This window comes from Eurosta solidaginis, chromosome 2 (genome assembly GCF_040869045.1).
Source record: "Eurosta solidaginis isolate ZX-2024a chromosome 2, ASM4086904v1, whole genome shotgun sequence".
NCBI classification, from domain to species: domain Eukaryota; kingdom Metazoa; phylum Arthropoda; class Insecta; order Diptera; family Tephritidae; genus Eurosta; species Eurosta solidaginis.
In genome coordinates, this window is record NC_090320.1 from 70,302,959 (window position 1) to 70,320,696 (window position 17,738).

A 17,738-nucleotide genomic window follows, 5' to 3' on the forward strand; every position below is an offset into this window, starting at 1 on the left:
ACGAATCATCTTCTAGCGATTTCATCTTAAATCAAAATTTCACATCAAAATTTTAGAAACAGATTTTTTCAATTAGAAGAACATTTTTCTAAGCGGTGTCGGCCCTCGTCAGTATTTGGAATGCACTTCGAGTATATTTCTGCCATGAAAAGCTCTCAGTGAAAACTAATCTGCCTTGCAGATGCCGTTAAGAGTCGGCATAAAACAAGTAGGTACTTATTTCGGATTTTATTGCAAATGCTAGAAATGACCAGTGCTGCTCAAATTTTCTTATATTGAAGTGCAAATCACAATACAAGTACAAAATTATTTATACACTGGTATATTTTTCTTGTAAAAAAAAAATTTATCATATGTATATAATTAGCGAGCCTTGCTCATATTGCTTTATACAATGGTTTTTGTTATTGATATTAGAGAAAAATTGTAAGTTTACAAAGGGCGATGGTTACTAGGACAATTTCACTTATTCATCAGCATTCATATCATATTGTGTACACATATTTTCCTTATAGCAGAAAATATTTCTAGTAAAAATGGACGGGATCGGTTAAAGACCACGGCAACTTAGATATTAAACAAGTTTAAAAGGTAGATTAGAATAATAAGCTATAACTTAGCAAAAAATAGCTTTGAATCAATGATATTTCACTTATCAAGTTTTATTGTAAGAGGAAATGGCCATTTTTTTTAACGGGCGGTGCCACGTGTTATGTAGAAAAGTAATTTATCTGAAATGAAATGTACAATTTAAGCTCACGCTGAGTATATAATATTCGTTTAGAGCCGAACTTAGACACCTTTACTTGTTAGTTTTCAATTTGTTGTTGTAAATTTTTTTGTATACTGAAGTGCTTGTTCATCATATGAAAGTGACTTTGCTTTGCATTTACATATGAAAATCAAAAACCTCCATATGAATTTTATTTATATGTGAGGGCATACGGAAGTGCTTTGAAATTTTGTTTTCATATTTGAAGTGTAAATTTGTATCTGTGCCTGTGATTCAGGGCAAAACAAAACAAAAGTTCTTTAAGTGTATAGGGGTTGAGCAGCTCTGCGAATGACAAATAAAAATAAATTAAATAACCTACATGGGCACATATTTTAAGAGGTCCAAAATCTAAAAATATTTACATATGCATTTTATTATGATTGCCTTTAAAATTAAGGAAAAAATGGCTGCTATTCATTTTACCTGTATGCTTAATGAAGCAAGTGACTCTGAATGAAAAGGAATGTTTAATTATTTCTTTAAACAAAAATTGTGATTCCATTAAACTGTGTGAAATCGGTCTAAAGTATCTCAAATAAGAAAAAAAAACTTGTTCAAATATCACAACACTTCATTTCTGCAAAGCAATAGATTTTCAAATAGCTTATACTCTGTTCTCTATTTATTTTGAAATTGAAACACCCTAGTTATACATGCTTGATTGTCGTGCCAGCGACACTTGCACCAAATTGTGATGGCATCATGTTCACACTACATTAACTAATGAATTGCAAATCCCATTAAATATCAATACTTTACATTGCTTTGTATTGTTCTATGTAATAATAAATATGGCTTTTATAAGACTCAAAATGTTAAGCGGGTTTTTAAATGTACAATGCACACATATTTCAGTTTATTGGCATCGTAAAAGCAATAGAAGCGTTAAACTACCTCAGCAGTTAAATGCTTGTGGTTAGGGGTCAATTAAAACTCAAGGCTTCCGCATGTGCTTGTGTATTTACTATGCATATAGGCATACACATACATAGATTTATAACAGCAAAATTGACGTAAGCGAAAAAAAATTTTCGAGTATGAATTTGTGATATAAATCGACAATCAATAATAATCATACGTATCAACTGACAAAATTTCAAAGCGCGGTGATGAAGTCCTGAGCAGTTACGACTGAAGCAATTAGGCTGTTAAAGCATTTTTCAGTAAGAAAGATTTGTTAACTCTAAAACTTTATTTTTGCCGTTTATGGCAAATTGGCTGTTATGGATCGATAGGCTTGATTTACTTACCATACCTTTCCTATGAGCATGTTCACAGCCGTAAATCGCTAATACAAGGAATCTATGTGGTGAGGTTTTAAAATACAACACCTTCCATATACTTGTGGCGATTCTTGGGCAAGTACATTTTCTGTAGCATGAAGGATGTACAAGCACGCATTTGAAGGCATTACACAGTTGGAATGTGGCATTTATGTATATATGTACGTATATACGTAAGTATATATGTGCATTACCAAAGTCAAGGTTCCTCATACGCCATGGCTTGTTGCGGTTTATCTTTAAGTTACTCACTGCTTGTGTAACGTTTCCTAAGATGCAATTTTTAAACGATCGGCCGGCGTGGTTTAGGAATAGTTTTTAGCTTACCATATCGAAGGTCCCAAGTTCGTGTCATGTGGCAAGAAACATCACAATCATACCTGAGAATACTCCATAAAAACTGCTCGCACTTTGGTAATGTTTTGCCAAACTCTCCGAGCAGCCTAGAAATAGTAAGAGGCGAGCTTCGTCTAAATCTCCTCGAAGGTACATTGAGCACAATTAGTATATTATTATTATCTACATATCGACTGCTGAGTGAAGCATCTAATCATCCATCTAACCGAAAAAACCCTATTTCAGAACTTCTTTCAAAACGCCCTATCTGAGCTCAAATTCAATACATTTAGACATTATCTGGGGCGTTTATTGAAAACATTTTGATATGGGGCGTTCTTCAACAAAATTCTGAGATAGGGCGTTTTTGAAACAAATTCTGAAATAGGGCGTTATACAAAAGTTTTCACTCAGCAGGAAATGTGGTTGACAGTCACGCAAAGCAACAATTTTGCACAAAAGGTTTAATGACTACCTCTGAACTGCTGCCAATCGGGTGAAGAATGGGAAAGTTGACAACAGCTCTTATACCACAGTGGTGGATCGTGAGCTTGGCTGTGGGGTGGAAATGGTACCAAAAAGTTTCATAAATTTTGTTTTATTTTTATAAATGCGGTATTCATGTATAAATTGCCGTGCATCGTCAAATGCCAAAATTAAGTATTGAACATTTGAATATTTGTTTTCTTTGGATATTTCATTTTTGTTCTGTAAAGTGTTTGAAAAATAAAATTTCTCGACCTTTTTGGGGGGAGGCGGATGTCCCCTATCCCCCGCCCCTGTTATACCGACAGTGCTAAAGTTCGACCAACACATATTTAAGTACAATGCACACATATTTCAGTTTATTGGCATCGTAAAATAAATAAGCAATAGAAGCGCTTCGACTATTTCCGAAGCAATCTCTGAATTTCAGTTTACCATATCAGCGTTTCAATGCCTTTAGGTCGTCATAATGTCGGAAAATTGAAAATTAATTTTAAAGCAAAAACAAGTAAGAAAGGTTAAGTTCGGGTGTAACCGAACATTACATACTCAGTTGAGAGCTATGGTGACAACATAAGGGAAAATAACCATGTAGGAAAATGAACCGAGGGAAACCCTGGAACGTGTTTGTATGACATGTGTATCAAATGAAAGGCATTAAAGAGTATTTTATGAGGGAGTGGGCCATATTTCTATAGGTGGACGCCATTTAGGGATATAGCCATAAAGGTGGATCAGGGTTGACTCTAGAATGCGTTTGTACGATATGGGTATCAAATGAAAGGTATTAATGAGTATTTTAAAAGGGCGTGTACCTAAGTTCTATAGATGGACGCCTTTTCGAGATATCGCCGTAAAGATGGACCAGAGGTGACTCTAGAATGCGTTTGTACGATATGGGTATCAAATGAAAGGTGTTAATTAGCATTTTAAAAGGGAGTAATCCTTAGTTTCATAGGTGGACGCCGTTTCGAGATATCACCATAAAGGCGGACCAGGGGTGACCATAGAATTTGTTTGCACAATATGGGCATCAAACGAAAGGTGTTAATGAGGATTTTAAAAGGGAGTGGGCCTTAGTTCTATAGGTGGACGCCGTTTCGAGATATCGCCATAAAGGTGGGCCAGGGGTGACTCTAGAATTTGTTTGTGCAATATGGGTATCAAACGAAAAGAGTTAATGGATATTTTAAGAGGGAGTGGGCCTTAGTTCTATAGGTGGACGCCTTTTCGAGATATCGCCATAAAGATGGACCAGGTGTGACTCTAGAATGCGTTTGTACGATATGGGTATCAAATGAAAGGTGTTAATGAGTATTTTAAGAGGGAGCGGGCCTTTCTGGACCAGGGGTGACTCTAGACTTTGTTTGTACGATATGGGTATCAAATGAAAGGTGTTAATGAGTATTTTTAAAAGGGAGTGGGCCTTCGTTCTATAGGTGTTCGCCTTTTCGAAATATCGCCATAAAGGTGGACCAGGGGTGAATCTAGAATGAGTTTGTACGATATGGGTATCAAATTAAAGGTATTAATGAGAGATTTAAAAGGGAGTGGTGGTAGTTGTATATGTGAAGGCGATTTCCAGATATCGACCAAAATGTGGACCAGGGTGACCCAGAACATCATCTGTTGGATACCGCTAATTTATTTATATATGTAATGCCTGCCAAGATTTTAAGGGTTTTTTATTTCGCCCTGCAGAACTTTTTCATTTTCTTCTACTTAATATGGCAGGTGTCACAACCATTTTATAAAGTTTTTTCTAAAGCTATATTTCGCGTCAATAAAACAATCCAATTACCTTACCATGTTTCATCCCTTTTTTCGTATTTGGTATAGAATTATGGCATTTTGTCATTTTTCGTAATTTTCGATATCGAAAAAGTGGGCGTGGTCATAGTCGGATTTGTTTCATTTTTCATACCAAGATAAAGTGAGTTCGGATAAGTACGTGAACTGAGTTTAGTAAAGATATATCGATTTTTGCTCAAGTTATCGTGTTAACGGCCATGCGGAAGGACAGACGGACGGCTGTGTATAAAAACTGGGGGTGGCATCAACCGATTTAGCCCATTTTCACAGAAAACAGTTAACGCCATAAAATCTATGCCCCTACCAAATTTCAAAAGGATAGGTTAATTTTTGTTCGACTTATGGCGTTAAAAGTATCCTAGACAAATTAAATGAAAAAGGGCGGAGCCACGCCCCTATTTAAATTTTCTTTTATTTTTGTATTTTGTTGCACCATATGATTACTGGAGTTGAATCTTGACATAATTTACTTATATACTGTAAAGATATTAAATTTTTTGTTAAAATTTTACTTTAAAAAAATTTTTTTTTTAAAGTGGGCGTGGTCCTTCTCCGATTTTGCTAATTTTTATTATGCGTACATATAGTAATAAGAGTAACGTTTCTGCCAAATTTCATCATGATATCTTCAACGACTGCCAAATTACAGCTTGCAAAATTTTAAATTACCTTCTTTTAAAAGTGGGCGGTGCCACGCCCATTGTCCAAAATTTTACTAATTTTCTATTTTGCGTCATAAGTTCAACTCACCTACCAAGTTTCGTCGCTTTATCGGTCTTTTGTAATGAATTATCGCACTTTTTCGGTTTTTCGAAATTTTCGATATCGAAAAAGTGGGCGTGGTTATAGTCCGATATCGTTCATTTTAAATAGCGATCTGAGATGAGTGCTCAGGAACCTACATACCAAATTTCATCAAGATACCTCAAAACTTACTCAAGTTATCGTGTTAACGGACGGACGGACGGACGGACATGGCTCAATGAAATTTTTTTTCGATCCTGATTATTTTGATATATAGAAGTCTATATCTATCTCGATTCCTTTATATATGTACAACCAACCGTTATCCAATCAAACTTAATATACTCTGTGAGCTCTGCTCAACTGAGTATAAAAATCGAAGCTACAGCTTACTAAAACTCACTCAACTTTTTATACTCAGTTGAGCAGAGCTCACAGAGTATATTAACTTTGATTGGATAACGGTTGGTTGGACATGTATAAAGGAATCGAGATAGATATAGACTTCCATATATCAAAATCATCAGTATCGAAAAAAAATTTGATTGAGCCATGTCCGTCCGTCCGTCCGCCCGTTAACACGATAACTTGAGTAAATTTGGAGGTATCTTGATGAAATTTGGTATTTAGGTTCCTGGGCACTTATCTCAGATCGCTGTTTAAAATAAACGAAATCGGACCATTACCACGCCCACTTTTTCGATATCGAAAATTTCGAAAAAAAAGAAAGTATGATAATTCATTACCAAAGACAGATAAAGCGATGAAGCTTGGTAGGTTAATTGAACTTATAACGCAGAATAGAAAATTAGTAAATTTTGGACAATGGGCGTGGCACCGCCCACTTTTGAAAGAAGGTAATTTAAAAGTTTTGCAAGCTGTAATTTGGCAGTCGATGAAGATATCGTGATGAAATTTGGCAGGAACGTTACTCATATTACTATATGTATGCTTAGTAAAAATTCGGATGAAGAACACGCCCACTTTTTAAAAAAAAAATTTTTAAGTCAAATTTTAAGAAAAAATTCAATATCTTTACAGTGTATAAGTAAATTGTGTCAAAATTCAACTCCAGTAATGATATAGTGCAACAAAATACAAAAATAAAAGAAAATTTCAAAATGGTCGTGGCTCCGCTTCTAAGTCCTTTTCCTTTCTCTGTGTCTTCTTTATTCATTTGTTAAATACTATTTGATCTATAACCAGCCAAGGGTTATCATCACTACTGCTGTCTTTTAATATTTATTAATTACTTTTATTTAGTTTTAAAATTTACATTTACATACATAAATATTTCACTATTATCCGTTATATTTAATTTAATTTGATTAATCTAATTTATTATTATTATAAATGCTCAATTTTTTATAGCTCATGCTATTCATGACTAGCACTGTTAAATAATTTGTCAAAATTGTTGTGCTGGGAACAAATTTTCAAATAAATACACACATACATACATACATAGAACTAACGCCCACTCCGTTCTAAAATACTCCTTAATACCTTTCATTTGATATCCATATCGTACAAACACATTATAGAATCACCCCTGGTCCACCTTTATGGCGATATCTCGAAAAGGCGTCCACCTATAGAACTAAGGCCCACGTCCTTTTAAAATACTCATTAGCACCTTTAATTAGGTACCCATATCGTGCAAACGCATTCTAGAACCACCCCTGGTCCACCTTTTTGGCGATATCTCGAAAAGGCATCCACCTATAGAACTAAGGGCCACTCCGTTTTAAAATAATCCTTAATACCTTTCATTTGATATCCTTACCGTACAAACAAATTGTAGAGTCACCTCTGGTCCACCTTTTTGGCGATATCTCGAAAAGGCATCCACCTAGTGGACTAAGGCCCACTCCCCTTTAAAATACTCATTAACACCTTTCATTTGATACCCATATCGTACAAACTCATTATGGAATCACCCCTGGTCCACCTTTATGGCGATATCTCGAAAAGGCGTCCACCTATAGAACTAAGGCCCACTTCCTTTTAAAATACTCATTAACACCTTTCATTTGATATCCTTATCGTACAAGCACATTCTAGAGTCACACCTGGTCCACCTTTATGGAGATATCTCGAAAAGGCGTCCACCTATAGAACTAAGGCCCTCTGCCTTTTAAAATACTTATTTACACCTTTCACTTGATACCCATATCGTACAAACACATTCTAGATTCACCCCTGGTCCACCTTTTTGGCGATATCTCGAAAAGGCATCCACCTAGGGGACTAAGGCCCACTCCCCTTTAAAATACTCCTTAGTACCTTTCATTTGATATCCTTATCGTACAAACAAATTGTAGAGTCACCCCTGGTCCACCTTTATGGCGATATCTCGAAAAGGCGTCCACCTATATCACTAAGGCCTACTCCGTTTTAAAATACTCATTATCACCTTTCATTTGATACCCATATCGTACAAACACATTCTAGAGTCACGCCTGGTCCACCTTTATGGCGATATCTCGAAAAGGCGTCCACCTATAGAACTAAGGCCCACTTCCTTTTAAAATACTCATTAACACCTTTCATTTGATATCCTTATCGTACAAGCACATTCTAGAGTCACCCCTGGTCCACCCTTATGGAGATATCTCGAAAAGGCGTCCACCTATAGAACTAAGGCCCTCTGCCTTTTAAAATACTTATTAACACCTTTCATTTGATACCCATATCGTACAAACACATTCTAGATTCAACCCTGGTCCACCTTTTTGGCGATATCTCGAAAAGGCATCCACCTAGGGGACTAAGGCCCACTCCCCTTTAAAATACTCCTTAATACCTTTCATTTGATATACTTATCGTACAAACAAATTGTAGAGTCACCCCTGGTCCACCTTTATGGCGATATCTCGAAAAGGCGTCCACCTATAGAACTAAGGCCCTCTGCCTTTTAAAATACTTATTTACACCTTTTTTTATTTGGGTTTGAACCCAGGGCGTCCGGTGTGGTAGGCGGAGCACGCTACCATCACACCACGGTGGCCGCCATCTATGGCCCACTCCCTTTTAAAATACTCTTTAATACCTTCCATTTGAAACCCATGTCATACAAACACATTCCAGGGTTACCCTAGGTTCATTTTGCTAAATGGTGATTTTCCTTTATTTTGTCTCCAAAGCTCTCAGCTGAGTATGTAATGTTCCTTACTTGTTTATATGTAAGTACTTTTATGAGGGAGAAAGAAACATTTTTGGCGCATGTTGGTGTAGTGATCATAGAAATGAGAAATATCATAACTGCAGAATCATTTGCCAGAAATGGAGTGTGTATATAGTGTTACTGGAAAGTTCAAATTGTACGTCCCATCCAGAGAACTTTTGCTTTGAAATAATTTGTTCTCATACTCAACTCACCCCATACCTCACACTCGTCCATAAATATGATATGGAGACGGACTGAATACATCTTCATTATATCTTTTGTACGTTTCACTGACTTGTCCTCGGATATGGTAAGGGCTAGGTTGGTATCCTTAGGTTCTACCTTTTTATTTGAAAAATATTAATGATTACTTCTTCTTATACCGTTTTTTGTTAGCACTTAATAGTTACCGAGATACTCTATTCCTACATTATGTCGACTTGAGATGTAATGACCCATAAATCTAAAGCTGCATTCTTTAATGCATATATGTACGTACGTATTTACTTGTATATAACTTTTAAAACTTTTTGACTAAATTTGATTTATAACTATGAACACCTGATTTGAACAAGAAACCATCAGCACTTCGTTATGACGGCTTAGAGCAATTAAAACTTAGTTGTCCAATTAAGGGGCTTACATTTAAAATTTATTTAGTTAGGCTAAACACACACATATGAACTTACATCAATGACTGCTTAAAAGTAATAAAATGTATATAGCTCACAAATTCATTTAAAAAAAATATCAATTAAAAAATCAATCGCCTACATTTGTTTTTGTCGTTGAATTGCTTGATTGACAATTAGTCGACTGTTTCGCACTGATTAATGAATTTATGTTTGCAACTTAGTAAACATACATACACATATGTATGTACATACATTTTATATAGTGTAGTACATACCAGCCAAGCTCAGTGTCACTGATTTCAAACCCATTTTTACTAATTAAGAGAATGCTAAGACTTTTTTAAGGTTGAGGATTTTTTATGTAGTAGAAGCTCCACTGATTGAAAGTAGTGCAAATGTTTTACTTTTTTTCTCATAAGTAGCTTTCCATGTCAAAAATTGCAGAAATTCAACAGCCCCGTGTTTGGAGGATCATATGCTGCTCCTTTCTTCTGTGTTAGAAGCCCTATGATAAAGTCTACAGTACGAGCATTCCATGGAAAATCGTAAATTTTCGATGATTTTCGAATTTCTCTCCTTATTAATTTTTAATGCCAATACATTTGAAATAAATTACACCTCAACGAAGAAAAGTTTAAAATTAGCATTTCCTTGAGAAACAAAAAACAGTTAGAAAAAAATTTGTATAGAAAAAGGGAAAATTGAAAACTCACATAATTCTTACAAATCCTTAGTAAACGTTTCTTTATTTCTTGGTATTTATTAGCTGAAAAAATGCAGGATGTTCATTTTTAAAAATATACTAAGCCTGTACCTAAATACGTATGTGAATATAAGTAAACTGGAGTAAATTTACATGTATAAACAATCAATTTGTCTATATAAAATACATAAATAAATAAAAAAATAAATATAAGGCGCGATAATCTGCGAAGAGATCTAAGGCCGAGCTTCTCTTCCAATTTGCGTCGTGCTCCTCTTGATTTTCCCTACAAATTGGCCGGACTGGACCTACATGTTTTATGCCGACTCCGAACGGCATCTGCAAGGCAGATGAATTTTCACTGCGAGCTTTTCATGGCAGAAATACACCCGGAGCGCTTGCCAAACACTGCCGAGGGGCGACCCCGCTTAGAAAAATTTTCCTCTAATTGAAAAACCTTATTTCTAAAATTTGGTGATGCTTTGCCCGGTGTGCGAACCCAGGGCAAACGGTGTGGTAGGCGGAGCACACTACCATCACACCACGGTGGCCGCATAAAATACAAGGCGCGATATATCTCCGAAGAAAATTTAGGCCGAACTTCTCTTTCATTTGCATTGTGCTCCATTTAATTTTTCCTACAAATTGTCGGGGCAGGACCTACATATTTTACGCTGACTCCGAACGGCATTTGGGAGGCAGATGAATTTTCACTGAGAAACTTTTCATGGCAGAAATAAACTCGGAGTGTCTGTCAAATCACTGCCGAGGAGCGACCCGTTTAGAAAGTTTTTTAATTGAAAAAACTTATTTTAAAATTTTTGATGTTGCTTTGCACGGTACTTGAACCCAGGATCTTCGGTGTGGTAAGCGGAACACGCTACGTTATACAGTATAAGGGAAAGCCGCAATTTAAAAACTGAACACACGTGTCCTGTAAAAACAATTTATTTTTAAACAAATTATTTTTGTTAAATAAACTTATTTAGTTTTTTTCTTTCTACCAACCTTGATACAAGTACTACCACGTGTTGTATTATAGTTTCGCTTAAGTTTTACCTGACTGGTTTTGCCCAAAAATCCGGTGATATTTTGCTGTCCCGTACAAACACATGCTTAGCTGCGATTTTTCCGGCACATACACAAATGTTTCAGGAGCAGGTTTCTAATAATACTCAGCGTGTTTTGCACATAGTGTTTATTAACTTTCGTAACATAACGGTTGATCGTAACGGCATAAACGATCGAGATAAACATAGACTTCAAAAGTCTCATGATTGAAAAAGGAATTGATTTAGCCATGTCCGGCTGTCTGTCAGTGATCACTATAACTTGAGTAAATATTGAGATATCTGTTTGAAATTTGGTATATTGGTTATGAGCGAAACCGAATGATAATCACGCCCACTTTTCTTTCGGTTGAGGCTACCGATTTTTTCGGTTGACTTCAATAGAATATCAAAACAAGCGAGGAAGGCTAACTTCGGGTGTAACCGAACATTACATACTGAGCTGAGAGCTTTGGAGATAAAATAAGCGAAAATCACCAAGTAGGAAAAAACCTAGGGCAACCCTGCAATGTGTTTGTATGGCATGGGTATCAAATGGAAAGTATTAAAGAGTGTTTTAAAAGGGAGTGGGCCATAGTTTTATAGGTGCACGCCATTTCGGGATATCGCCATAAAGGCGGACCAGGGTTGACTCTAGAATGTGTTTGTACGATATGGTTATCATATGAAAGGTGTTAATGATTTTTTAAAAGGGAGTGGGCCTTATTTCTATAGGTGGACGCCTTTTCGTGATATCGCCATAAAGGTGGACCAGGGGAGACCTAGAATGTGTTTGTACGATATGGGTATCAAATGAAAGGTGTGAGTACTTTAAAAGGGAGTATGCTTTAGTTCTATAGGTGGATGCCTTTTCAAGATATCGCCATAAATGTGGATCAGGGGGACTCTAGAATGTGTTTGTAGTTAAAAAGGGAAAGGGCCCTAGTTCTATAGTTGGACGCCTTTTCGATATATCGCCATAAAGGTGGACCAGGGGTGACTCTAGAATGTGTGTGTACGATATGGGTATCAAATAAGGGGTATTAATGAGGGTTTTATAAGGGTGTGGCCCTTAGTTGTATATTTGAAGGCGTTTTCGAGGACCAGGGTGACCCAGAACATCATCTGTCGGGTACCGCAAATTTATTTATATATGTAATACCACGAACAAGATTCCTACCAAGATTGCAAGGGCTTTTGATTTCGCCCTGCAGAACTTTTTCATTTTCTTCTACTTAATATGGTAGGTGTCACACCCATTATACAAAGTTTTTTTCGAAAGTTATATTTTGCATCAATAAACCAATCCAATTACCAATTTTCATCCCTTTCTTCATATTTGGTATAGAATTATGCCAATATTTTTCATTTTTCGTAATTTTCGATATCGAAAAAGTGGGCGTGGTCATAGTCGGATTTCGCCCATTTTTATACCAAGATAAAGTCAGTTCAGATAAGTACGTGAACTGAGTTTAGTAAAGATATATCGATTTTTGCTAAAGTTATCGTGTTAACGGCCGAGCGGAAGGACAGACGGTCGACTGTGTATAAAAACTGGGCGTGGCTTCAACCGATTTCGCCCATTTTCACAGAAAACAGTTATCGTCCTAAAATATAAGCCTCTACCAAATTTCAAAAGGATTGGTAATGGTTTGTTCGACATATGGCATTAACGTTATTCTAGACAAATTAAATGAAAAAGGGCGGAGTCACGCCTATTTTGAAATTTTTTTTTATTTTTGTATTTTGTTGCACCATATCATTACTGGAGTTGAATGTTGACACAATTTACCGCAAAGATGTTAAATTTTTTGTTAAAATTTGACTTCAAAATTTTTTTTTAAGTGGGCGTGTTCGTCGTCCGGTTTTGATCATTTTTATTTAACACTCATATAGTAACGGGAGTAATGTTCCTGCCAAATTTCATCATGACATCTTCAACGATTGCCAAATTACAGCTTGCAAAACTTTTAAATTACCTCGAAAAAGTGGGCGTGGTTATAGTCCGATTCCGTTCATTTTAAATAATAGGGATGAGTGCCCAGGAACCTAAATACCAAATTTCATCAAGATACCTAAAAATTTACTCCAGTTATCGTGTTAACGGACAGACGGACGGACGGAAGGACATGGCTAGACGAATTTCTTTTTTCGACCAGATCATTTTGATATATAGAAGTCTATATCTATCTGGATTAGTTTATGCCGTTACGGATTACCGTTATGCGAACAAAGTAAACATACTCTGTTAACTCTGCTCAGCTGAGTATAAAAATTGCTAGGCGCTACCACCGATGAAGTCAATAGTGGCTACCAAAATAATCGTTTATTTTTTCGTGAAGTTAAAAGCGGGCTTGAGAAACCCGTATTTCAGATTTATAACATGAGTCAACCCCAACGTTAGAGTTTCGCCCCATAAAAATTTTCATCTAGCAAGAGTTCAAAAAAATGCTCAGCTCATGTCCATGAGCAGAAGATTCGGTGAACATTTAATTTTCCTCACATGCGCGCGCTGTGCATGTTCGTGCAAGTACGAACCCGGAAAAAACTGGTTTGCTTTAAATGGTTTACTTTTAATTTTTTTCCTTGCAGGAAGGGACAGCGAGGTTTATATGGTAAGTGTGCCACCCCGACAGAAACCTTCATCGGAGCTTATATTTCAGAGATCAAGGGGCAATGAAGATATTCCCTAAAGCTAGCGGATGGGTGACTCTCATTCAAAACATCATATCTCGGAAACTAACCTCGCAAACGAAGTCAAGTCGACGGGAGGGCTTTGGTGGTTACGCATGGAATATGGTTTACGTATTTCTAGGAATAATTTTTTTATTAAAATATTATTTAACAAAAATTATAAAATAAAAATCTTAACGACACCTGTAAGTTACAATCGTAAATAAAATAAATGTAAAATTATTAAAATTATTAAGCATATTTTGGCTGATTTGACAGAAAATCGTTTTGTTGTTCTGTAATTTCATTTCAACATCAACCAACTCTAGTTGAATCTCTTTTCATTGTGCTTTGCCAAGCTTTACCAATTAATATTATTTTGTTGGCACTACGTTTTTGTTAAGCAAATTTCTGAAGTGTTTATAAAATAGTTGTTTTTGAGTTTTTATAATATGTTACACTTCTACATTTGAATTGACTTGCAAATTTGGAACACTTGAAGTGACAGAAAAAGCACTTGGCATTGTGTGAAATAGTTTTTGTATTATTTTATGATTAGTTTTTGTTTCATATTAGATTTATTTGTCTACTCTATATATTTTGTTCAACTTTTGCTTTGTAATTGACAAGGTCAGTCACCAAATAGCACAGTATTTGACAGCTAACAAGTGGTAACAGATAACAAAAGAAAAAATTGTGTGGTAGAGACGCATACGCAATCAAGACCTCAAAAAAGAAAATAAAAATACAAACAAAAATTGAATAAGAATTTAACGCATGCGCAGACACCCGCCCAAATTACTAAGCGACCCCAACTCTCGACAAGTTTAGAGTAAACCCCAATTGTGTGTATTAAGCCGTTTACGTTTTCAACCACACCGACGCACTATGGCGCCTCTGCCCGAAAAGTCTAGCAAAAATCAAAAATTTCGTGAAAGCGTTCGATAAACCTAATACATGTATTTAATAGAGAATTTTCCGTGGATTACGAATATACAACGCTTATTAAGCAGAAAACGATATTTTAGGAGGTAGAGCCGCTCAAAGTTGATTAATTTTTAACACTTAGAAACATTTTTGTTTTTTGTTCTTTTTTGTTGTATTAAAAAATGGATATTTAATTCTAGGAGGAAGCAAAATATAAAATTTCTTTTTTTGTAAAAGTTGTCAGATCTACCTGTTTTTCGAAAAAGCTATTTTAGGGACCTTTTTCGAACTTTGATGGAAAATAAAAAATGAACAAAAAAGGCCTCCGTGAAATTTACAGTAGGTATTTGCTAAATATTCAGTTACCTGAATTCATAAGGTCTACCTGCGTCCAGCTGCGATTTCACTTTTCAAATCGAATTAAGTGAAGCAACCTTGGGTATAAATACGCGCCTGAGCAGGTATAGGTAAGAGGGAGGCGAATTTAGTACGGCCACTTTTGTTGTTGGAATTTGTTAAAAACCACTAAATTTTTCGGGTACAAGCTGCATAATATTGTAGCGTCATGTAGTGCCAGCCAACTAAAAACTAAAAATAAAACTAAAAACTAAAATAGCTGGCATCACCCCCACATGCAACCATGCATGTATGCACTTGATGTTACTGGGTGAGAGAGTCGAATGACGGAAAGAATTCTGATTGGCTGAATCTTCCGTTACTCGACTCTATCACGCCACTGCATCATGCGATTTTACCGCTATGCACTTTTGGCATAGCGGCAGGGCCGCTTTGAAGCGTCAGTATTTTTCTACAGTTTTCAGTTTGAAATGAGCCGGTGAACGCGTCACTTAAGCGCGCATTAAAGACATAAGTGAAGGTAGAAATAAAATATTGAAAATAGTTTGAACTAAAAAGAAATTACAAGTAAAAGTGATTTTTTTATAATTGACTAAAGAAAGAAAAGAGTGTGTGTTTAACTAAAGAAACGATAACTAAAGAAATTTTAAATAAAACAAACTAAACCGGAAGAAATTAAAAATAGTTTTATTGCGGGTGTGTGTCGGTGCGCTGGGGGCTGCAAGCCCAAAGTTGAGTGGCATCAGCATGCCACTTTACATGGCGACCGTGACGATTCGTTCCTATGTGACGGTGATGATGAAGATTATGAAGTGGAGCGGATGCGTCAGCATCAAAGAGCGCGCTCAGATCGACACAGAGGAAGCGATCATAGTAATCCAAAGCGTAAACAGCGTGGTTCACGTAATAAAAAGCGTCCACGTTACAGCGAACAAAGTGAAGATGATGTCGCATCACATGACTCTGTAAGCGCACGCAAAAAGCGTCGAGAGGAGGATGTCAGTGTTGGTGATATGAACTTGTTTGAATACAAATATTCATAGTTTAATACACTTAGAAATTATAAGATCACATCAAAATACAATTGCAAAAAAAAAAGAGCAATTGAAAAATGGGTAAATCAACAAAGTATACAGAAATACATACATATATAAAATCTAAAAATTACAAAAAATTCAAAAACTGAAAACATTACAAAATACTAAAAATCCAGAATTATATGGACAAATATACATACATGAAATTCTAAAAAAAAAAAAAAAAAAAAAATCAAGAATCTAAAATTTTACTAAACAATCCAATCAAGACAATTTCAACTTAATATTTAAAAAGGCAACGTAACGAAAAAAAAAGCATTTTTCTATAAAACCAAAACTTTGAATTGAAAAAATTTATAATTTTTAACGATATATGTACATATTTTTATGTGCTGGTGCGTACAGCCGCTCAAAAAGTCAGTCTCATAAAATAACGGCACTAAAGCCGTAAAATCACCTGTAAAACATAAAACAGCGGCAGTAAAGCCGAAAAATCATCTTTAAAGCATTAATAAGCGGAATTAAATAACGGCACTTAAGCAAAATCAGGGTATATCACGGTAGCAGCAGAAGAGGAAAAAGGAAAGCGGAACAGCAGGCAGAGCAGCCGCATCATAGCAATTCAGAGGAGCGCAATAAAGTACAGTCATGTACACATGTATGTATGCATAAAGGTTTATTTTAATATATGTATGTATGTATATCGAATTGATTTTGCCATTACAAAAAAAAAAATTTCGCTTTAATAACTTTCTGAATTCTACACTTTACAAAAAAGTTACCATTATTTAATTACAATTTCAGATATTATTGAAATCGAAATATAAATTAAACAATTTCATGTAACTTCATTTAGCTAAATTACATTTTAAATAATTTCATATTAAAACTAAAAATTCTAAACTTCTGTTTTTCCAAGTCAAAAAGTTGCAACAATTTAAAGAAAATCCGCAGACCGGATGTTCCTTTGTTTTCAAAAAAAACAAATTATATAATTTTCTTAACCAGACTTACCATTTTATAAAATTCATACCAAACGCCACAAATATTAACCGGATTTTCAAATAATATTTACAAAATATTTACCTGATTTACAAAATTTTTTCTCTTAAAATAATTTTCAATAAAATTACCCTGTTTCAAACACATGTCCGATTCTGAGGGCAATTCCAGCGATAAATCAAGCCCTAAAGGAAGGTGTTCACTAGCTCGTCAAGAAGATTTTTTAGGATTTAATGACTCAGATATCGCAGAAAATAATACTTCAAATTTTCAGTCAGTAACTAATATTATAAACACTCAGCCTTCAGCAAATTCGTCTAATAATTCAGACAACCTACTAACTAGCACTTCCAATTTTCAGTCAGGAACTGACTTTTCCAATTCTCACACTACTTCAAATTCTTCTAATTTGCCTTCAACAAACAATTCTTCAGATTTACAATCGAATAACAATATTTCAATCATGGCAACCTCAGAACAGAAAAAGGTGTTCATTACCAGTTGCGCCTCAATTATTAGGGACAACTACAGCGGCGATCCACTGGCATTAGAATCTTTTATCGACAAAATAAAATTAATTGAAGTCTTCTCAGATGAAAATTTAAATAGTACTTTTATTGCATTTTTGAAATCCAAACTTGAGGGAAAAGCACGCGAAGCGTTACCAACCGTAATAAATTCAGTCGATGACATAAAGACTGCCTTGAGAAATAGAATAAAACCCGACAACTCGAAAGTTGTTTCTGGTAA

The 17,738-nt window shown here is 35.4% G+C and overlaps 1 protein-coding gene across 1 annotated transcript in view; it reads right to left on the reverse strand.

Moving 5' to 3' along the window:
- Nucleotides 1-683: 683 nt before the first annotated feature.
- LOC137242184 (glycoprotein-N-acetylgalactosamine 3-beta-galactosyltransferase 1) overlaps nucleotides 684-17,738 on the reverse strand; it is an 82,384-nt gene continuing 65,329 nt past the window's right edge. Inside the window, exon 5 of the mRNA XM_067769551.1 lies at nucleotides 684-731. Within this exon, the coding sequence (XP_067625652.1) occupies nucleotides 691-731 (41 nt within the window). The 3' untranslated portion in view covers nucleotides 684-690. The remainder of the gene's footprint in view (nucleotides 732-17,738) is intronic.